At 44.0% G+C, this 23,467-nt stretch overlaps 1 protein-coding gene across 6 annotated transcripts in view; it reads right to left on the reverse strand.

Moving 5' to 3' along the window:
- Positions 1-5,853: 5,853 nt before the first annotated feature.
- The window catches only part of Fat3 (FAT atypical cadherin 3), a 584,013-nt gene continuing 566,399 nt past the window's right edge, over positions 5,854-23,467 (reverse strand). For 3 of the 6 annotated variants that reach the window (XM_036193853.1, XM_036193850.1, XM_036193851.1), the window contains 6 exons: positions 17,833-17,986; positions 15,148-15,800; positions 12,168-12,281; positions 9,658-9,717; positions 8,889-8,924; positions 5,854-8,309 (listed from right to left, as the gene is read on the reverse strand). In XM_036193853.1, coding sequence (XP_036049746.1) covers positions 7,687-8,309; positions 8,889-8,924; positions 9,658-9,717; positions 12,168-12,281; positions 15,148-15,800; positions 17,833-17,986 — 1,640 coding nt within the window. In that variant the 3' untranslated portion in view covers positions 5,854-7,686. The remainder of the gene's footprint in view (positions 8,310-8,888; positions 8,925-9,657; positions 9,718-12,167; positions 12,282-15,147; positions 15,801-17,832; positions 17,987-23,467) is intronic. The other 3 variants (XM_036193856.1, XM_036193855.1, XM_036193852.1) reach the window with 2 other exon arrangements.

Raw genomic sequence — 23,467 nt, forward strand, 5'->3', positions numbered from 1 at the left:
ACTTCAGCTTCCCACAGTGTGCTGTGAAAAGCAGAAACTGCCTTGAGGAATCAGCAATGTCACTTTGGTGAAAATTTTAAGGAACTGTGAATAAAATATCTTCCAACTTGACTGCAGTCCTGTGAAAGATTGGCCATTGATGATGTCTGGGCATTGGGCTTTGGAAGGTTTTGTAGTTTCCATAACTGCTCAGAGTGACTCATTTATGAATGTTTCTACAAACAGTGTTGTTCCCAGTGAACACCCACCTTACCCCATACAGCTGTTCCTCTCACTGAATTTGCTTTGCATTCTTTCATTTAGGTAAATCATAGGTGTGAGTACAGTTGCCCACAGAGTCCCATAAATCTTCCTGGTGAATTATCCAACTGGAAGTAGTCTTGGGGACTGACCCAAGGAGAGATCTTTTGAGAGAACTATTTCCAAGTTAGAATCCAGCCTTTCTACTGCAAGACACGGCAAAGAAAGTGGACAGACAAAATCTATCCTCTCTCCTCATCTGAGAGACCAGTGCTGTGTCTCATCTCTGGATTGCCCTACCATTTTACAAGGAAGGGGGAAAATTTAAGTCAAGGCTTTCCTGCAAAGGATGGCACAGGGAAGAAACATCTGTGACTGAATGTCTTCTTGCTGCTCAGCTCCTGAGCACACTGCTGTGGTGGTGCAGGCCTTGGTGGGTCTGGTGGGGGTGGAGAGGTGGGAAAGAGTGTAAGGCACTGGTGAGTGGCAGGATACTAGCATCACCAACACTGCCCTCTCAGAAAATCCTTCTTACTAGTATGGCCAAATTTACCAAAATGAAGAATGATTGGGGAAGAAAAAGGTAGTTAGCTGCAAAAATTATTTGACTAAAATAATTTTTTTAGTCAAAACCTTCTAAGAAAGCCATATATGTACAGGGATAGTGATACACAAAGATACTATGAGAAGGAAAGTCACTACTTGGCCTGCAGGTAGCTTCTAGTGTGGAGGGAACCCTTAGAGAGGCAGTTGGTTCAAACCAGTTTGTGACAGGCAATAACTAGACTCTTAGGAATATTATAAGCTATTTCCCATCACCTTAGCGCTTGAAATTGTAACTGGAATAATTGTTGCACAGAGGCTAATGATAAGAGACAGGAATTGAATCTTTAAGTTATTAGGCCAACATTCTGAGAGGCAGTAGATGAGCACACTAAGAACTGTCTTTTCTTTTTGGTTTTTCTAGACAGGGTTTCTCTATGTAGCTTTGCGCCTTTCCTGGAACTCACTTGGTAGCCCAGGCTGGCCTTGAACTCACAGAGATCTGCCTGGCTCTGCCTCCCAAGTGCTGGGATTAAAGGCATGCGCCACCACCGTCCAGCAAGAACTGTCTTGTATCTCATTCCCAACTGATTTTATGAGAAGCAGGAGAAGGAAACAAAGGAGATGAGTTGTTCTTGAGCTTAGGTTTGCCTCTCTGGTCAGTTGTGAAAGAGTGCTTCCAACAGAAGGGCATCTAGGCATTGGTAGCCAAGGAATACCACAAAGTCATACCATGCAACGAACTTCACACAACAGATTTGTTGGAACAGAGTGACAACTGCTTCTGAGCAGGAATAGACTGTGGAGGGCTGGGCAGAGGGGATGGCCTTTTGTAGGGATTTTGGAGCATGCCCAATGAGCTAGTGGGAAAGTATGGATATTTGTTTTTGGCCCTTAATGCCACAGGGCTGGAAATTTCAGGAGCTCCAGCTCAAGCCAGGGCAGGGTTTTCCCCCTGGTGCCTACACTGTGGTCAGCCACATTTCTGCGACTAACCTCTGTGCCTCTCTGACCACCATCCCTTGCATTCTTCCTTTCCTCCATGAATGTCTGGGTTTAGGCACCTCTTAGAACCCCCAGTCAAATTACTGTCTGCTGATCTCAACCTTATTCTCCCATAGGCTAACTCAGAATGAACTACTGCATTGTGAGTGTATGCTAAGCTTATAATAACACACACATGCAGATTTGTTTCTACAGCATGGAATACAGCATGTTATAATAAAGAATATGAAAATGCCTCTATCCATCCTTTCTGTCATTTATCAAAATCAGCTACAATAGGAGTACTTATCCAAAGAATTGGTGCATATTATAAGTTGGTGCCCACCTTCCTATCTAACTTTTAATCCTTACCTTTGATTCACAGGGGGACAGACAAGCGTGAAGGGGAGTGTTGCTTAGCTGTAGTACTCCAGTGGGGTTGTGGTTGAAGGCTCTAGTATCCTGGCTAGTGCCCAGCAGGTGTAGATCCACAGTGGATGAAGCATGGATAGGGATAGCCCACTTTGACAGCAGCTCGATCCCCTTTACTGCTGAACCTGACCCACCTCACCAAGGGGAGCGTTTCTTCAGAACCTTCGAAGTCACTTCCTCAGATTAGCATTTGTGTCCTGTTCTCTCCTCTCACACATTTTAACCTTTATTTCATACAGAGAAGTTTCTGGAGACTTGGAGGAAGACTTAAGCACCAGCTATGACCTAAACTTTTGAAAAGAAGTTTTTTGATGGAGGCAGGGAGGGAGGGAGGGAGAGACAGAGTGAGAGAGAGAAGGATGGAGGGAGGGAGGGAGAGAGGGAGAGAGAGAGAGAGAGAAGGAGGGAGAGAAGGAGGGAAAGACAAGGGAGAGACAGGAGAGACAGAGGAAGTGGAACCCTTGCAGAGCTGGGATTGGGTTCAGTGATTTGCTGTCTGGCCTCCAGCATCCTCTATTTCATGCTTCTTAATCAGGCAAAAGCTCACAGACCATATGCCTGGGAAGACATAAGATTTTACTATATGGGCATCAGAATATCATTTAAAGGAACTCTGAGCTGAAACAAAGGAAGCCACACCCTCTCCTTCGGAACAGAGACCCTATTTGAGGCGTAAGTAGTGCTGGATGGGTCTTCCTAGCAGAGTACTTGCTCCCAAATGCCACGTCAGACGGACATGAGGAGACGTTTAAGAAGAGCCAACGCAGCAGAGTTTCATAGTATCTTTTTTCTTTTTACTTGAAAACGTGTTTTAATGATCAAATTTGGCAATTACAAACCTGTACACCATTGGGTAGATTTTTTTTCTTGTTTTAGTTTTTGGCTATAATTTTTGTGTCCTTTTATTCATTTTGTTTTTCTTTCATTTCTTTCTTTCTTTTTTTAAGAACACAAGACTGAATACAGCCGACAGCAATATATGCAGAAACAATCCATTTCTGTAAGGGACAAGATTCAGTGAACTATTCGCTTCCCCTTTGCATAAGGTTTGGGTTGATATGTGTGGGAGCTGAGGTGAGCGTGTAGGTGAAGAAGTGACAGCTTGTTCTGTCTAGGAAATGGCATGAAGGTCGAGTGCTTAATAACTGGGCAAAACACATTCATCTTAAAAAAAAGTCAATAGAAACATTTTTTTGAAAACAGAGTTAAATGAAAACAATAGAATAAAAGGAAAGACACAATACATTTCAAAATGAATAAAAAACATCTTTTTCAAATCTAAAGTCCTCTTTTTTTGTGGGTGTACCTCAAAAGTTTACAGAACAACAACGTGGATGACTAAGAATTCTATTTGACCTCCCAAATTAAAGCATCCGGATAGGCATCAAATACTGTATCTACAAACGCCTGAAAAATTGAAACCACCTATATACAATTTTATAAACATTTTAAACACCAAAAACATACATCTTTTACAAACCAGCCTGTTTATAACAGACAAATGTACAACATGGTCTCTGGTAACAGTGCTTTGCAAGAACCCTCCCCATTTCCAGACACATCTGTCACTCCTGAAATCCAGTAGTATGGGCTCATAAAATTGTGAAATAGGAGCAATCCAGGGATTTGTTTGTCGAAGGGTGCTACAGGACATTCTAATGGGTCCAACACACTCCAAATGACTACAGAATTCTCTAGTGCATCCTGAACACTGGAAGAGACTAATTATGGCCTTTGTGTATTGTTACATACTTGTAATTATTGCTTTTCATTATTACATAAGGAAAGAAATACCTTATTCGTTTCCTGTCTTAGCCATCTGGCTAAGTGTTCGCTGATCTCAAACCCATGCACGGTGACTTGAAACCCCCTGACGTACAACCGGAAGCTCAAAGAGATGGGCCTGAATCAGCAATGTGCGGCTGAAGGTTGCAAGACACAAACTAACAGGAACACACACCTCCTCCTCACAGACCACATAGAGACACGGCACTGAAGAAATGCCCTTGGAAGCCCCATGTCCCATAAAGCACAGGACATCCAAATCTAAGTGCATGACCAGTGTCTGCAGCAGTGAGGAGGCCAGATATCTGCCAAACAGACAACCCACAGAACACGAACACTAGATCATCCTGAACTACTTCATCCACACAGGTCTTTCATGGTTTGTTCTGACCATCTTTCTCTTTTTGTTTGTTTGGCTCTCTCAGTTTCTGCAAAGCAGCCACAGCACTGTGGCTAGTGAGTCAGCAGAACAAGGCCAATAGGAAACATTTCCCTTTGTTCTGAGATAGTGATTTCTTACGGCAGTTCCAGGTAAATCTGCCCAGGCCTCCCTGTGACTCTAAGAGCTTAAAATTTACGATTATGGCCTTGACCTACATATATTGCTATGACTTTCCCATTGCATTTTGTGAATGGACGAGATAGGGGTACACAGAAAGCAGGCATGGGATAAGGCTCAGCAGCAAAATACTCTCAGAGGAAGGGAACAAATGAAGCACACTGTCTATCCGTTATAGCCCTCTAGCTCCTGCTTAGAGCGGGACAAACATTGACAGCTTCTCTCACACCAGAACGTGTGCAACACAACTGCCAACAGATACACAGACACTCACTAATTGGCTAATTTTCTACCATGGTGGACAGAACAAGAACAGATAGTGGGCAGAGCTTATGAAAAGGAATCAGCAACATTAAACCCATAAAACACACCTAGTGGGTGTGCTATACACCACCAGTTTCACTACCAGTAACAACTATAGTCTGTGCTCACTCCATCCCCATTCTAGAAACATTCATTTGGCAAAAGCAGCATTTTGATGAATGTCCAAATCTCTGGGCCCATCAGAGTCCCGGAGAAATGGTCTTTATTTGTTTTGTTTCTTGCATATTTCAGTGAAGGAACAGCGGGAAGTTAGGGGTCCAGCAGAAGAAAGCAGCTTCCGGCTCAGGACAGCTTAGCGGTGTGCAACATTACAGAAAAGAAGTAGTGCCTATGTGGACGGGTGACAGTTTTGTCAGTGAGTTAACTTTTGTGTGAGCCTGGGCAAGTCTCTTCCTCTCTCTGGGCATGCTTCTTCCCGTTTGAAGTATGGGGACTAGCCTAGAAAATCTTAATGACCCAGTTCTTCAGAACTGTGGTCACGCCACCTAGTTGCATGTAGATCTCACTGCACTGCATCTTCTAATCTGTAAGGAAATCTAATATTTTTTAAAAAGAGAAGAACCCAATAGACCCAGTGCTTACCTGGAATGTCTATAGAGCTATTTTGCTGAAATTTAACAGAAAGGTGTCCTAAAGAAAAAAGTATTTTATGTAGGTCAGAGGAGAGGGTGGGCGGGGATTTCTTCAGTGACTCCATATCTGCCTGCAGTTAGCTCTATTTATGCCTTCATTATAGGGTTGGCCAGGCATCCTCTCTGGAAGAGATGCTGGCTAAGCACTGGTGACTCATTGGCATGGATTTCATCTCATATTGCCTGGGGGCAAGAAATGAATTGTTGGTTTTACTTTGATGGTTTTATGCTGTTGTGTTATTAGAGCACAGCAGTGATTCAATTCTGGACCATTAGTTTGTCATTTTCTTTGCGATTCTTGCAAATGTGCTTCTTACCTACGAAAAATACTAAAGACTTTATCCTTGAAAGCAGTCTTAGTGAAAGTCATTTATTTCAAGACCACAGTGTGGAGAATGCCTCCATGTGTGACTCTAACCTAGAGAACAGAAGAGAAAAACAGAGAAACCAGACAAGCATATCCTCTAACTTAGGAAGTGTGGGAATGAAAGGGATTTTTTGAAAATGACAGATGTTCAGAAACCAACTCCTCCAGAGAAGTAAGTGGATTAAAGACAACGGAGGAGGTGATAGGCAGATCCCAGACAGCTCCCTTTACACACCAGGAACCATCCATACAGAGATTTGCTCACTAGGCAGATGTGCAAATATGCGTTCCTGTGCCGTGCTCATGGCACAGGGTGGCCACAGCTGATCAAAGTAGAAGAGGGAAGTTAACTCCACCGCCGACTTGAACTTTGGAATGTTGGGGTTTTGTGTTTTCCGTGGGATGAGCATTCTGTCACGGGAAAGCGATGGCCAAAGGCCATAGGTTAGATGGGAGGGAGCCCCTAGGGTGTAATCAAATGTTACACAGTTCAAATAGTAGTTCTGGAAAACTATAAAATAGTCTTTAAAAAATCACAGTACTTGCTTTAAGTTAATATAAATGGCAGTACTAAAATAAGGTTAACTGAATTGGAGTAAGATATGGCATTTGGTGTTTCCGTAACGCTAAAGAGAAATCAGGAGGTTGAGCAATGCTTGCTCACCTCACAGTTTCCAACACTGAATCCTAAACCCTCTGGGGCAGCTTTCCCCAAGAGCAGCTGTAGTGAGTGCACGCTCAGAGAAATACTTAGGCCCTCCTCACATGCACACAGGCACACACACTTGCACACACTCGTCCTCCCCCACCCCCAATTTAATTTATGCATGGTCACTACTTACCTTTTTCTTAAAAGCCTAAGAATATTTATAATGACACCACTACCAGTTTAGAATAACACATACACCTTTCACCTTCAGTGTGAAGAATTGTGATCACCTCTGACAATCTCACATCCCACTTCTCTGAATCTGTGAATTCTGCTTAGGCTTTCCAATACGTCTCATTCTAGAGAGCAATATACCAGCAGGGATCTAGTCCTGCAGCAGTGTTAGAACCAAGATACAGCTAGGATTGTTTGCCAGAAAACACAGAACAAGGTCGTTGCAGTCTTTCTAACGTTTGAGCATTAACCTCCCCAACCCACCCACTGAAGTCTAGATAGTCTCTTATTGCTCTTTCCTAGAAACTTTCTCAAAGACCACAAACCCAACTATATTATACTGGATGCTTAACACAAATAAGAAAAAAAAAATCTGAGCACACTAAGCATGTTACTCAAACCTAGTTTTAGAGCTGAAAATTAGACAGCTTGTTTAAAAATAGAATTGGTTTTAAAGGCTTCCATCCACCTTCTTGTTTACCATTTACGTCCCTTTTCTTTCATCTAGAACACTAACTTTCTGACAAACATCACTACTATTTTCACTTCCTTGGCTCAAAATCACATGCAATGATGCCCCTGGTGGGGGCAGGGTTTAATACTGCAAGGACCTTTGCCTCCATACTTTCCGGGGCACAATAATGCACAAAGCCATTCATGTTCTCTCTTTGACTTAGTAAACCCATTCCTTCTTCTTCGTACTTCAAGCCACAAACACAGATACCCACAAACAAGGATTGTCAGCTCCCCCTCCCCCAAACAACAATTTCTGAGCCTCTCCTTGTCACTCTGGGAGTCAAGCTTGTGACAGTAAGACTTGTGAAGGTGTTCCTCACAGAAAATCCACATTTCCACAGACTTCTCTCCATCCAGACACAAGGGCAGCTTATTTTCTTCCATGCTGTAACAGTCAGGGCACAGCACCTATGGATGTCCTCTACACCTGGGTCTGGTGCTGTGTTTCCATGAAGGGAATGTGAAGGTTGGTGAGGTTGAGCTCTCCTGCGCTCTCGTAGTCACTCATGGCTACCTCAGAATCGTCAAAGCCACAGCGGGCTGACATATCTGAGGATGATGTGCCTCTGGATTTGTGCAAGGACAGAGACACACTGTCTGCTGGGCCCATGACCTCTGCGCCCTGGTTCATGCTTCCTGTAAAAGTACTAAAATCGCAGCTGGAGGGCCCCCCCCCTAAATCTGTTTCATTGGGAAGTGAGTGAGGAGGGAGGTACTGGCTGGGGTGAAACCGGGGCCTTCTCCTGCAGTCCGGGCTCATGGTGCCAGCTAGTGAGGTGGGCTGGGAGGGAGGCAGTGCCTCATACTGGTCAGGGAAGTCCTCAGGCAGTGGCGGGGGCAGCTGATCCTGACTCAGGAACTCTTCTTCATGAGGTGGGGGGTATTCACTGTCAATGTCATATCCACCTAGGTAGTAGTCGCTCTCCAACTCTCGCGTGCTACCCTGGTGTGCAGACCCTCCATCTTGGCTCTCATAGTTGGGCATTTCCTCGATGTCAGACAGCCGTGCCCCAGGCATCCAGTCAGAGGTGTCCCAATGATAGGCTGTGAGAGGAAATCCAGATGATTAGCTACCGGCAGACTAGAGGTGGGGCAGGGACAAATGAAGAGCAGGGATGGGCCTGCCATGCATTACTAATGTCTAGGAAACCCCAAGAGCCAAGGTCATGTGCAAACTCTCTATAAGGGCCCATTAGGGCCGGCCATGCAGTGGCATGGAGAGAGAGAAGGTGCCTGGCCAGTGCAGTAGTCACTAGGCCCGGAGTGATGGCCAACAAAGGCATGCTGATGGAACACAGACTCAGGATCCTCAATATCCACCCCACCCCTCTTCTCAGCCACATGCTGTGCACAAGGCCAGGCTGGCAGCATGCTGGCAGAGAGATGCACCAGTGTACTGTGATCTGCAGAAAGCAAGGAGCTTTGCGGGGAGATGGGTGGCTTTCACACACAGGGAATGAGGCCGGGAAAGGAATGCGTGTGGAACTGAGCACACAAGATGCCCGGAACATGCAAAACTCAGACTGGGAGACTCAGAGGGGATGGGGGAGGGGGGTGGTAAGCATGAGTGGAGAGGTTCGAAACACTGAAATGAGCTGTTATCCCGGGTGGTGGCAGAGTCACCTCTGTTGTAGTTCTGTCCTTGGTCCATGACAGACACTGTTCAAATACAAAGTGAAAAGTGAATCTGGCCATCCAGGCCATGCGAAGAGAGATAAAGCAGGTATTTCAGAAGCCTTCAAACTACTCCTAGGGAACCAAGGCCTAACACTGAGTTTAGGGTTTTTTGTTTTTTTGTTTTTTTTTTTTTTAAATCCCCATCGCTATTTAGGAAATTAAAACATAAATCCCATCTGTATTTTGTTACAGTTTCATTAAAGCACTAACAAAATTACCTGATATAAATTAATCCCCATAAAATTTCCATTTCTGATGACTTTACAAGTATCCACAGCTCACAGCAGGTATTTAAAACATACTCGAATGAATGTAATATTGACTGATTAACCTGGATTGCAAATGAATATTCTTTACTTTGAAGGGATTTGATAAGAAAACCTAAATATTAAAAAAATATGAACTAGATTTTTCTCTTAAAATTATTAAGTTTTTGCAATCCATAGAGATATATCTGGCATTGAATTTGATTTTTTTTTCTGGTGCTGGAGAACAAATCTAGAGTCTGGGCTAGTTAGGCAAGTTGTCTATAGCTGAGCTAAATTCCCAACCCCATTATTTTATCTAAACCCACCATTATCTTGTCCTTTCTGTTGATTACAGTCAACCCCAGATAAAGCACCACAGAAGCAAACTTTCCAGAAGGACACAGACATGCTATGAGAGGAGGAGACAAACACAAATGAAAATCAAAACCAAAGATAACAGTAAATACCTTCGTTCTCTATAGAGTCAACTACATTGTTGACAAGTTGAATGACAGTCACTATGGATGCTTTTGGCAGGAAAAGAAGACAGGAGGAAGGGGAAGGACAGTTTCTGGTTAGTTACATATTTCAAACACATGTTAATGACCAATAACAACAATAATGAAGACATTATACATAAACTCCCACAGCCTTCCCACAGTCTGTCTCTCAGGGCTGGTGTCAAGAGCACACTTATATATTGAGGCCTGGGGACTGTTGGAACAGAATGGAAACAGCAGAAAGATAGGAGGATGTATTCCTAAAAAGCATGATTTTCAAGGATGTCTGAGTCATTTCATTTCTGCATACCCCATGGCCTGTCACATCACACAAGGAAGATGGTGGCTCATGGAACTCATGGAGATTTCTCATTAGCATTCTCAAAGGCTCCAGAGGAAGACTGTCCCTGGGGATAACTAGCTGCTGGTCAGCAATGTGCTCTGAATTCAATGTCTATCATGTAGGATTCTCTGAATTGATGAGTCTGATGGCCTCACACAAGCCACTGATGGTCCAAACTAGCCAGAAGCCTATCTCTTGCTGGTGAGGCTTGGGGTATGTGAAGGAGACCTCTGGTCTATTGGAGTTGCTTTAGATGCTCATGATTTCAGATAAAAGGGCCCAGTGTTACCTGCCCAGATGCAGGTCATGAAGGGGTAGGTGAGTGAGTTATAGAGCCTTTGAGAACCATCAGCCAGAGATTATGGCTGGAGCCACTGGCTGGTCTCTGAAATGAAAAGTTCTAGATGTTTAACCTAAGATACAAAGTTGCTCTAGTTTTTCTTCTCACTGGAGGTGAAGAAGGGAGGGCACAGAAGGTAAAGGCACATGGGTCAGAGGCCAGTGCCTTTGGTTCAAAAACGGTCAGAAGAAATTTACATAGTTTGTTATCCCAGCAGACAGCTAATACCCATCAGTGTGTATGTGTGTGTGTGTGTGTGTGTGTGTGTGTGTGTGTGTGTGTGTATTTGTATATGTGTGTTTGTATATGTGTGTGCGCTTATGCATGTGTGTTTGTGCATGGTAGATTCATGTGTACAGGTTGATGGGTCTGTGCAATCACATATGGAGGCCAGAGCAAAATGCCTAAGTATTTTTCTCTCTCACTTGGCCTTGTTGCCTTGAGGCAGGTTCTATCAGTGGGCGGGAAACTTGGAATGTTGACTTGGCTGACTCGCCTGTCTCTTTCCCCCAGTGCTTGGGTCTGCTATGTGCCACATGATTTTTTTTGTTCTTGTTTTTGTTTTTGTTTTTGGAGACAGGGTTTCTCGGTGTTGCTTTGGCGCCTTTCCTGGAACTCTGTAGCCCAGGCTGGTCTCGAACCGCCTCTGCCTGGGATTAAAGGCGTGTGCCACCACCTGCCGCATGCTTTTTTGTAGGTATAAAGAGATTCTAACTCATGTCCTTATGTACACAACAAGTGCTTTTACCTATGGAGCCATTTTCCCAGCCCTTGCACTGAGACTTCTTTGGGGTGGCTTGTGTTGGGGGAACATGTGGAAGAGGTTGGGGTTACATGTAAGAAAGCAAGCTGTTGTAATCCACCAGCTACTTCTACTTGGGTCACTTTCCCTTTCTGCTCGGAGGCTCTTCTGTTTTCCTTCTGCTCAGGACACCCAGCCCAGGACTTAGCACACAGTGGATTAACAAGGGCTCACATGTTGAAAGATCACATTAATTAGCAAGTGTTAATTTTCTTTCTTTGCCAACTGCTGGTAAACAGGAAAGGCAACCTGAGGTTTTGGCTAGGGTGGGCTGCCTACCCCGGGTAGGCTGCCTGCCTGGATGATCATTTGAAAGGATTCTTGCTCTAGCACCACATGACAAACATCTGCTAGTTGGATTTTCTTCCTCTTTCCCTCTTATCCTCCACAGCTAGTTTCCTAGTTAGAAACATCAGCTCCTTCTCCATCAGCACTGGTTCATGGGAACTGGATGCACCAGATTTGGAGTTATCAAAGCAGTCTGTGAGCCACAGGAACTTCGTGTAGCATTCTGGGCAGAAAGACTTTTTTTTCTAAAGATCTGTGTCATAGTTTTTAATCAGTTCTCTGAAATCCCATGACCCCACATGATTGATTAGAAGGGAAATTCAATTGAACAAAGACATCACTGGCTCTACAGAAAAGTCACCCTGTCTCCAAAGTAATGTCTAATGCTGTGGTGGCTGAATGTAGAGCAGGGAATGAGAGGGTACAAGCGACACAGAAAGGGAGCTCATCATCATATATATCTGCTGTGAAGTATCTTCAGGGAGGAGGCAATTCTGTCACCATATAAATCAAAGAGGGAGCTGTCGTCCACACCCCCGGATGCAGATCCTGCTCTGACCAGTGACCTATTGGGTACTCTGGCAAGGACTCTCAACAATGGGTAAAAATGGTTAAAAGCCAACATACAGGCCAAGAAACAATAGCAGTAATGCCCACCTTCACCTCTTCTGCTCTCCCCAGCACCGGGAAGGGAATGTGCTTACCATTGTCATCGCCAGAATCCGACTGGAAGGAGCTAAGGGACTGAACTTCGGAGTTACTGCCTTTGTTACTGTTGGTGAAGCAGGTCACCTCTCCCGGGTCGTCAGCCCCTTTGTCTTCATGAACAGGCAAGAGAAAGCAGAAACAGCACTCAGCCCCGTGCAGTCTTTCAGTCTGGTTCTCTCCCTTCCCACCCCCTTTTCTTAGAGGCTTTCTGATTCGCTTCGAGAAAATAAGTTAGCTCCACAATGGAAAATTGATTGTGCCATAGGGGGCAAAGGTCTGTCAATCAAGTGATTTACATTATGGATTTGGACCCCTTAACCCGTGGTAAATGAGCTTCCGCATAGCTGTCAGCTGAAAGTAAGTGTTCCTGCCTCAAAGTGAGGACTACGGAGACAGTGAAATGGGGATGGAGTAGCTGACTTGCTCTTCATTCAGACTTAATTTATGTCATTTACATGAACCGATGTGGTGTCAACACCAGGTTAAATGAGATTACTTTTAAAACAGGGGCATAAATATTTTATAGGCAAGAAAGCTGTTATATTTCTTCCAGCTTCCATCTCTAGGGATAAGTGGAATTTTCAGCTCTGCCTTCTAGAGGGCAGTGGTGTTTCATCCTGGGGCTGCCAATGTTCTCTGCCCTGTGTCTGGGAAGAGGACAGGCAGATGTGAATTTTCCCTTATCCACTGGTGTTTTTTTTCCCTCTCTCTCTGCTATAGAAAAATAGCCAGATCCCCTGCACATACACACACAAATGCACACATACAAATGCACACACACAAATGCACACACACACACAAATATACACACTCATATACATCCCTTTCTAATTTGATAGATGTAGGAAGCAACAAAAAGCACTATATCTTGAGGTGGTCAAGTCCACAATGAGTTAGTTGCTCAGAAACTGTCTTGCTAGCTCTAACTGTGCCTTGCTTAACAAAGAGGGAAGCATGTTCTATAAAATCCAATGATACTTCACAGGAGAAGTGAGCTTTGGCCTGGGGTAGATTCTGGAAATAAAGCTGTCGTGTCATGAGGTATTGATGAAAAATATCCTCCAAGAACTACTGCAGACCATCTTGGAATGTGAGTGTCCAGAGACACAGAGCTGTGATGAAGGGAATAGTTACTTGGTTTTGCAGCCACAGCTCCCTACATAAAGAGTAACATCAAAGGCAAACAAGAGGGCTCTCCACCTGCTTTTAGGTGATGAAGCCAGAGCCTCAGATACACTGATAGAAGTGTAGAGAGACCCAGGGTGGGGCTTTATTTCCCAACAGCTACAACTCAAAACACAATGATGTATTTCAGCAAAGAGCAAGGTGTTCATGACTGAGCTCCAAACACTGAAGAACATGCAGGTGGTCAGCTGGCCCTGGTGGCCTCAATGACACCTGCAAGCTCTCTGCTTTGCCTTTAACTTAGAACTTCCTTTATTTCCAAAATAAAAGGGAATGCTTTGCCTGAGCGTGGTAGCACACAGATTTAATTGCAGGATTTGGGAGGCAAAGGCAGGCAGATCTCTGTGAGTGAGTTCTAGGCCCTAGTCTACATAGTAAGTTCCAGGACAAGTAGTACTACACAGTGAAATCCAATAAACAAGCAAACAAACCAACAACAATCAAAAAGAGGCTCTTCACAGCATTGTTATGGTCCCTGACTCCACTTAAGAGGCCAGGGGATGGTTTAAAATACATGTGTGTCCACAGGACCGAACCAGCACTTGGCATTAGAACAGAAATACCTCACCTGAGGTCTCCCTTCCCATGGAGCGATACTCTCTCATACTCTGCTCTGTCTCTTTCCTGCTGAGCTCCTGGAGCAGTTCCAGTAAGAGCCCAGACTCTGCCCTTTGCTTCCATCAAGCTAGTCTTCTCCAGGAGCTGATAATGGCACCCATCTTGGAGAAGCCATTTAGATGTGAGAGTACAAGCAGATGGCAGACACACAGCACTGGCAGCTTTACTTCCGCATTCTCATCAAACCTCAGTGTCTACCCCCATATGTATTTTTTCCTTTGTCTTGGTCAGTTCCTAGTACCTCACACTAGGAGCCTTATGGACATGCTTGGCTTCTATAATAAAAGCTGCCTCTCTTCCCCCTCCTCTTTCTCTCCAGAGAGAGTTTTTTTCCATTCTGCCCTCTGCCCTCAGACTGGCATCTCCAAGCTTCTTTCAGAAGTCCAGCCAGCCTACTTTCTCTTTCCCCTCAGTGAGCTGACTGTCCTACACCATCAACTGTACAATATGCAGATGGTGGTCAACTGTCATCTCGTTGACTTCTGGATTGCCCCTCCCCAACCCCTGCATGCACCCTTAATACCCACCTGGCTGCTTCCCGATTCTAGGAAACCCTCTCTAATAGTTTCCTACTGAAATTGACTCCATGTTAAGGATTCCTCAGTATTGCCCTTTTGTCCAGGAGCATGGTTTACTTCCTTGTTTGAACATGCTGTGTAGGACCATTTGAAACCCACACCATCCTCCTTCCTCGGTATAGATAGCATACTACAGAAACTCAGACTTCTTTCTGGCATATCACCTGCTTTGCCGACTCAGCCTCCCTGCTAAGTCTTAATCAGTCCCTTGTGGGGTCTGTAGAGCTGTCTTTAAAACTGTAACTAGCTCATGTCACTCACCTGCTTACAAACCTGCATCACTGGATCCTAAACCCCACCTTCTGCCTGATGCTCAGCAATCACAGCCACACCAACTCTGCTACATAGCACACCAAGCCCTTTCCCGTTCCAGATCTTATACCCCCAGGTCTTTTCCTGGGGGTTAGAATCTTGCTCCAGGAAGCCAAAGGGAGAGGGAAATACAGCCACCTGGCTCCAACCACTGCTGTGTTCCATCATCTTGTTTCATGAGACTGCCTTTCCTTCTTTCCTCCTTCTCAGAGGTTAGCATGGCTTGAGCTGCCGAGACCCAGGGGCTTCCCAGCGCACCTGCCCGTTATTGCATCTCACTTACTTTCAGGTCCTGTGTCCCAGCCATTCTTCCGGATGGAATCGCAGTCTGAGCGGCAGGGAGACACAGCTGGGAGGTTGGGAGCAACGCTGCATACCACCACACCACGACGTGCGGTCAGGATGCGCGGAGACTCAGGATGGAATGTGCTCATCTCCTGTGGCTCACCACCCAGTGCATCCAGCCCCTTGTCCATATTGCTCCTGGAGTCACTCTGGAAGCAGGGTGTGTAGGCCATGGGGCGCACTGGCACCTGCGGGGGCCCCACCTCCTGGTACACATTGCGCCCATCCCCTGCACGCAGGCTACGGAATGGGATGCCATTGCTCTTGTGCAGCAGCGCCGCTGTGGCTGGGTCCTGCACTAGCGTGATGTTGTTCCGTGAGTAATTCTTTCGAAAGACCTTCTTGCGAAAGACGATGAAGAGTACGACCAGGGTGAAGATGACGAAGAGGACCACAGCAATGCCTATCAGTTCCTCCTTGCCCACATATGAGTGACCAGCTTGGATGTTGGGCACGACCACGGGACGCAAACCACAGTACTGGCCCACATAGCCTGGGGTGCAGTTGCAGAAGAAGGAGCCGAACAGGTTGACGCAGGAGCCCCCATTCTCACACTCCTCTCGCTCACACTCGTCCACGTCATCCTCGCACCTTCAGAGACAAAAGTACACAGAAGCCCTTCCAACATCAGGACCACTAGACCAGAGTTCAGACAAAAGGCCCAGCTTTAAAACAGAAGGAAATCCCTAAAGGGTACAATTCCACGTGGCAGTGTGTGCCTGTGTGAGTACATGCACGTTCATATTCATATGTGCATGTTCATATCTGTGTATGTGCATTGTGTATGTACACATGGACATACACATAAGGACGAATTTGGGCATTTCTGTGTCCACCAAGCCCTTGCCCATTTCCTTGCATCAAGGTGTGCCCTCTCAGGTTTTCATTGGATTTGGAGAGGGAAGAGCTAGTGGAAGAGGAGAGTAAGGAGGAGAGGAGACAGTGTGGAGAAGTACCCTATCCAATCCTCTGGTCAGGTGCACCTTAGAATGTAAAATTTTGCACGTTTAGAAACAGCATATAGTATACATTTCAAACATCATGTGAAACACTTCTACACCTCTTCCCTAAGGGTGCAACATAGGGCCTCATAATCAAATTCACCAGTATTTCCGCAGGGAAACATGGATGGTTGCACCAAGTGAGAGAAACGGACAAGGAAGAGTATTGGAGCAGTTGTAGACCTCTTGTACCACCCCAGCAGTACACACACACACCCAAAGCAGCCCTTTAGAATTAGTGTGTGTGTGTGTGTGTGTGTGTGTGTGTGTGTGTGTGTCTGTCTGTCTGTCTGAATACCGTGTGTGCAGGTGTCTGCACAGGCTAGAAGAGGGAACTGGATCCCTTGGAGCTAGAATTACAGGTGCTTGTGAGCCACCAACACGGGTCCTGGCACTGACTTCAGGCCCGCTGGAAGAGCAGCAAGCTGTCCAGCCACCGGCCTCTCCCTGGCCCCAATGCAGCAAGCCTTTCAGTCTGACTCCCTCTTGCTTTAACACTGAAAGCTCATCAAAGAACGTCTGCCTCCACGCTTCTCCACCCAAGCGATGGTTCTGATACTATGCTCATCGAAAAAGTCTGATTCACCTACAGTTTTGGTAACCCACCTTTTAAAATGTGGTCCAAACATCCCCAATTTGAATAGACTGGGGCCAGGTCAGCCAGAAATTAGTTAGAATCAGAGTATTTAAAAATAAATGCAACTTTATTACTTTAAATTACATCCAGCAATTCAACGTCAGCTAAGTATTTCTTGGTAGACTCCTCAGAGACTTGCTCTAATGAACATGCCAGGCTGATCTGTAATTAGACTATCACTTGCTGAGAGTACACGGATATACTTTGAAGTGATCAAGGATGCCCGGAAGTGGCCTTTTACTCAGAAATTAAAGGATTCTCTTTCCATCTGGTTAACACTTAAATTTCACTCATTTCCTGGAGGAAAAGTTTTCAAAGGAAAGGTAAGGATTAATTTCTCAGAATAGTCATTAAACACTATACAGTAGAGTCCAGCCGGTTCTGGGAAGTGAGTTTTATGTGTGTCTCAGAATTATACTGGAAAGTATAGGTGGTGTTAAGCACGTTTGAAGAATATTATAGAATATACAGGGATTGATTAAGCTTGAAAACACAGAAAGATAAAGTAAAACACACAGATCAGATATAACCCTAGAGTCCCTACTGACATTTAAGTACTTGAAAAAATGTAGTTAGTGGGGTGTGTGTGTGTGTGTGGTGTTTTCTTGTCAGTGTGGTGCTGGTGTGCACATGCCCTGTAGAGACCAGGGGTTGATGGCGAGGTCTTCCTCCAGCACTTCCCATCTTGATCTTTTGGGAGAGCCCATCTCTCACTGAACCTTAAGCACACTAGAACAGACTGACTGGCTGATGAGACCCAGGAAATCCCAGCCCTAGGATTATTTGTCTGTGCCACCACACCCAGGTTTTTATGTGGGTGCTAGGGACTCTTGTACTCCAGTCTCTTTTCCTACTAAGCCAGCCCCTGTGAACCCTATATGGGAAAGACAGCAGTGTGGCCATTTATTCTAATGAACTATATGCTGGGTTGTTTTCTTAGGACAACAAACAGTGTAGAGAGAGGTCCTTGAAGAGTCTCACTTACGTGACACCTGTGAGGCCGGTTTTACAGCTGCAGACGAAAGTGTTTCCTATGGGGTCGCAGGATCCTCCATTCCGGCAAGGGTTGGGGAAGCAGGCTGTGATCTCTGATTCACAGTTTCTTCCAGTGAACTGTGAGAGACAGGAACACTGATAGCCTGGGGGAAACAGAGGGCCTCATGAGCTGAGGATGCCACAGTGATGTACAGAGTCCTTGGACTCGTCTGTGATAAGTATTACCAAATCCTTATCTCGAGCACAGTCCAAATTCCAAAGTTGATCAGCACATTGGTTATGTGTAACTCAGTTGCCACAAAAATACCAGGGTAGGCCGGGCAGTGGTGGTGCATGCCTGCAATCCCAGCACTCGGGAGGCAGAGGCAGGTGAATCTCTGTGAGTTTGAGGCCAGCCTGGTCTACAAAGCTAGGCCAGGACAGGCTCCAAAGCTACAGAGAAACCCTGTCTCGAAAAACCAACAACAACAACAACAATAATAATAATAATAATAATAATAATAATACCATGGTACAGTTTGGATTTCATGTTAGTCCACCAAAAATTTCCCTGACTTTCCACATTTTAAAGAATGCTAATGATACTGTCAGAGACACCAAAAGCAGAGGCCAGGGTGGTGTGTGAGGTGACCATGCTTTCTCTACCACCTTCTGCAAATGGTGACAGCTCAAGATGGGGGAGGCCACTGGTGCCACGCTCCCTCCTGCCCTGAGCTCCAAGTGAGGCCAAGTCAACTCAACCAAAGCTCAAGCCCTAACCCGTCACCTCCCCATTGTGTCTCTTTCAAGTTCTGTTCATGAACCTGTCATGGAAAAATAGGCACTGAAGTCTGCCCTCCAGACAACATGAACTACCAGAGGAAAGAAGACCCTCAGACTATTACATGTGTCTTGGGGTGGAAGGGTACATTATCATGGCTCTTTTTTTTTCTTAAAGAAATTGTTGTTGCCCCTAGAGTTAGACAGGCACTTAGCAAATGGGGGATGTTCTATGAGTTCTGCTTTGTCAAGCACAGTATTTGTCCTTCCTTAGAAATGACCCAGGCATCCCTTTTAGTATTTTAATATTTTCTTCTGTGGAATGTTGATATTTCATGACTGTTTCTAACAATCATTTTCTGTTGGCTTTCCATCATATCTTTTATTTCAAAATATTAATCACACCACACATGGACAGTTTTCTGATGGCCTTCCTCTCAATACATTGTAATTTTTAATGTTAATTAAACAAACAGCATTTGTATTATTATAATTAACTGTAATATTCTATTTGTAGCTAAGCCCCTTAGTGAATTGTGACTTTTATTTTCATGCATATCTTTGTCTTAAAAAAACAAAAATCAAAGATGGACCTGTGTTTCGATTGCTTTTTTCTGAATACTTACTTAAACTGACCTCCAGACTTTTTGCCAGGTTGGTCTTCCCGTTTGAGCCGCACATGGTGGCTTGTATTTCCACACACTAAGGAGATCTCTGTGATGCTTCTGGGGCCTCCTCCTTGAACAGCTGACCTATGCAGCTCATGTGCATGCCTGTGCTGAAGCTCAATTTCTGGATCACCTGGTTTATTCTCTCTTTCATTTGCAGATTCTATAATTGCTTCCCAGGGGAAGGGGTTGTAGGAGGCAAATTTTATGAGAACTTGTAAAGTCCTTAGAGCTCATTGAAAGTTAGATTATGCAATCTTTTGCCTGCTGTTTTTGGGAAATCCAAAGCCTCTGAAGCCTGGAATAGGCCTGTTGTTTATTTATTTATTTAATTTTTTGTCTCCAGTATGTTGGAAGATCATATTTTTGGAATTTCATGACATTAGCCATGCTGTGATTTAACGTGAGTTTGTTCTAGCCAGTGCTTGGATCCACAGTAGGCCCTTGCAATCTTAAAACTCTTATTCTTTAATTTTGGTAAATTTTCTTGCATCATTTTATTGGCGATTTCCCGTATTTTCTCTTCTGGGGACAATTTCTCATTTTGAATTGTTTTTGAGACTGGCCAACACTGTCATCTTCCAAAAAAATTTTTTTCTAAATGTCACTGAAGTCTCTAGCTCCACACCCCATGCCTTTTCTTTTGGCTATTGTACAACCTTAGCCCTAGATTTGTGTATTATGGTCATAACATCTTATCTCTCCAAGGATATTAATAATAATTATTATATAATTATTATATTATTTAATATAATATAATATAATAATTATATATATATATATATTAATAATAATAATTATATATAATAATATAATAATAATTTCTCTACCTGTATAGTTTCTCCTGGTATTTTGATCTCTATGATTGGTACTTCATGTTTCAGGCCAGCTAGGTTACTGTGCTCTGCCTCATAAACACTGGTCTAGATGTTTAGGTATTTGCGAATTTATCAACTTTAACAACTAGTCAGTGTTCTCCATAATGTATGTGGGCCAAAGAAGAATTTTTGTCTCATAATCAACAACAAAGAGATATTGCCCATTTGGCTTACTCTTCAGATTATTATTTCAATGCTGCAAAAGCAGCTCTTAGATGGATTTCCAGCCACTAGCCTGCCCTAGACTTGCTAGTCCCAAATCACATTAGAGAATCCCATAAGATCAAATCTCTTTCCTACCCTTTCTGTGTTTGTGTGTGAATGTGCATGTATGTATGTGTATGTGTGTGTGTGTGTGTGTGTGTGAGAGAGAGAGAGAGAGAGAGAGAGAGAGAGAGAGAGAGAGAGAGACAGAGAGACAGAGAGACAGAGAGACAGAGACAGAGGGAAAAAAGAGACAGACAGAGAGACAGAGAGAGACTGAGTACGATAGATTTCTTCATGTTGATTCTGCTTCTCTGGAGTACTAACACATTATCTTCCAGATTATAGAAATCCCTCATGGTCTTCTGTAGAACCATCTACTTGGTGTAGCAGTCAGCTTGACTGACCCTTTTCCTCTAAAGACTGATCAGCTATGTAGTAGTTGGGGGAGTGTTGGTGCCGGTTCTTAGTGGTGGGGGTTTGTCAGGCTAGTTATTCAACCCCTGGTAGATCAATTAGAAACAGGATAACCACAGACATCAGCCAGCACTACAAAGCAGGGAGTGTTACCAGTACATTCGTAGGAAAGAAACTAAGAAAAGCACTGGGATACGAGGTCAGAAAAGATGTTTACGGCCCAGGAAACCTAGTCCTAGAGAAGCCAGCATTTACTCATGCTCACAAAGCTAGACGGACTTAAACTCAGGCCTGGTCAGTGTGGTCTTGGCCTGTTTCTAACACCATTCATCACTGTAACTACAACTCACTGTGCATTTCTCTGTCTTCAGGATGAGAGGCAGAGTGTCCAAGCTCTGCATTGTGATCTCAGACCCATAAGACAAGAGGGCTCTGGGAAGAAATCTGCTTTTAAATGTTTACTTTTGGAGGAAGTTTATGATACACAATGAGAGAAGAAATGATGGGTTAAAATACTCAAATGAGATTTTTAATAAACAATGACAGCTATTATTCATTCTCTTTGAAAGGCTTGATTATCAAAATTAACTTGTTACTACCATGATGTTATTATCTCATTATTCTGCTGCAGAAGCTTTTATTAACAATTTTTATATCAGTAAGGCTGCCATAATAATCTCAAGTGATCCAGTGACTTAAACATCACTTCCAGCCACTCAACAGAGAATCACAGTGATCCTCAAAGGGAACAGCACAATAATCCTAGGATGGTCCCCTAGTGTCCCTCATGGGGCATTGGAGAGGTCATGAGGCTGTTCTAACACATAGGACTAGGAAGTGACTGAGTCTGAACTTAAATCCAGGTTTCCCAAGAATTTTCCATAATACTGTATGGAGTCTAGAAATTATTGAGTGAGACTAATAACTTGCCAAGAGTAAGAGGGAATAGCTTGTGATAATTTCACATCGTTCTCCTGGGGGCAAAAGAGAGATAGTAAGACAGACAGAACAGATACTCCTTCTGGGAGCCAAATAATCACTAGATGAACAAAGTCACATATGTTTCTGTTCTTCCAAGAATTCCCTATGTTGTTATAACACACACACACACACACACACACACACACACACACACACACACACGCATGTACTCATATGCAAACATACACTCCAACATACACATATACATATATACTAACACACATACACATACACCTACACACATGAAACATACCAACACATATGCATACCTACATATGCACATACCAACACATATATACATTCACATACAGTTGCACACATGTACACACTTAAACATGCACAACTATATCTACACATATTAATACATCTACACACATACATATACCTATGCACGCACACACACACACACACACACACACACACACACACACACAAATTCCTAAATATATCTAGAAAGTATCACAAATATTATCTAACACTGTCATGAGTATAAAAGAAATAAATTATTCATTGTATAATTTCCCAAAGTCTGAATAAGAATTAATTTTGGGGGAAGTAGGAGAGAACTTAGAAAACCACTAACCCGAATAACAGCTTTTCATATGAGCATATTCTAGGTGCTCTCTGTAACTTTTTTTTTACTTCTCATAACAACTGCATGACTTGTATTATTTAACTGGTAGTAATTATCAACTACTTGACAAATGAGAAAACAGGCTCTTAGGTAAGACGGTTATCTCGTGGTTATGGAAGCCAGTGAGCAGATGGACTGTGTACACTTCTCAGCTTGGAAGAGGGAAATGGCCTCACTAGCATTGAAATATGTGTACAAAAAAAGCCACAGCTTCTGTTCCTTCAAATCTTGGCGACATAAGAAGTATATTTTTAAGCCTTGCCTCCAAATCTGTGTTCCTGTTTACACTCCTACTTATAGCCTCTGCAGATGGTTTTGAAACCTGTACCCAGACAAACTTAAAGTGCTTCTCCTCCCCTTACTCAAAGAAGAACATCCCCAAACCTATTAAATGCAAAAATAGAATTGGAACAAGCAATTAGAGAGCAGATTTGGGTAGTGTAGGCAAATGATCAAGACATTTCCTGTCCTATCCCCTTGCCTACTTGTTCTTCAACCCAGTTCACCCAGACAATGGCTTCAACCTTCTGCTCTGCTCATCAGGGCAGATGAACATCATTCTGTGGGTCCACAGTCTTGATAAGAAAACAAACAATGCCCACAGCTTTGAGGTAGAAATATTGATAGACACATGCAAAGTGCCCAAGACCTAGAGTTTCATCTGCTGCCACATTGGCTGAATGACGGCATGATCATGACTTGGGAAACTACTTGGATATGGTGAGGACCTGGATCAAGGGCTGAGTACTGGCTGTTGCCCATCATCTGCATGTGGCCATGTCCAAGATGCTTGGAGAACCACTATCTATAACACAGTAGGAAACAAGAGGTAGATCACCCAGATTCCAGGGCACCTTGGAGCCTGGAGGTAAAATTGGAACATTGTCTAGGGGGCTTGTTGAGGTACAGACTGAATCAGGAGGTTCAGGTGGGATCTGACTTGCATCTTTCTAGCATCCTCAGTGATGGTGTAGCTTGTCCTGGGACACACTTGAGTAGAGCAAGGAGTAAAATTCTGGCTCTACATTTTCCCATGTATGTGATGCTATACTTCTTATTTAACTTTGCTGGCCTATTTAATCT

Source organism: Onychomys torridus, chromosome 7, assembly GCF_903995425.1.
Source record: "Onychomys torridus chromosome 7, mOncTor1.1, whole genome shotgun sequence".
NCBI classification, from domain to species: domain Eukaryota; kingdom Metazoa; phylum Chordata; class Mammalia; order Rodentia; family Cricetidae; genus Onychomys; species Onychomys torridus.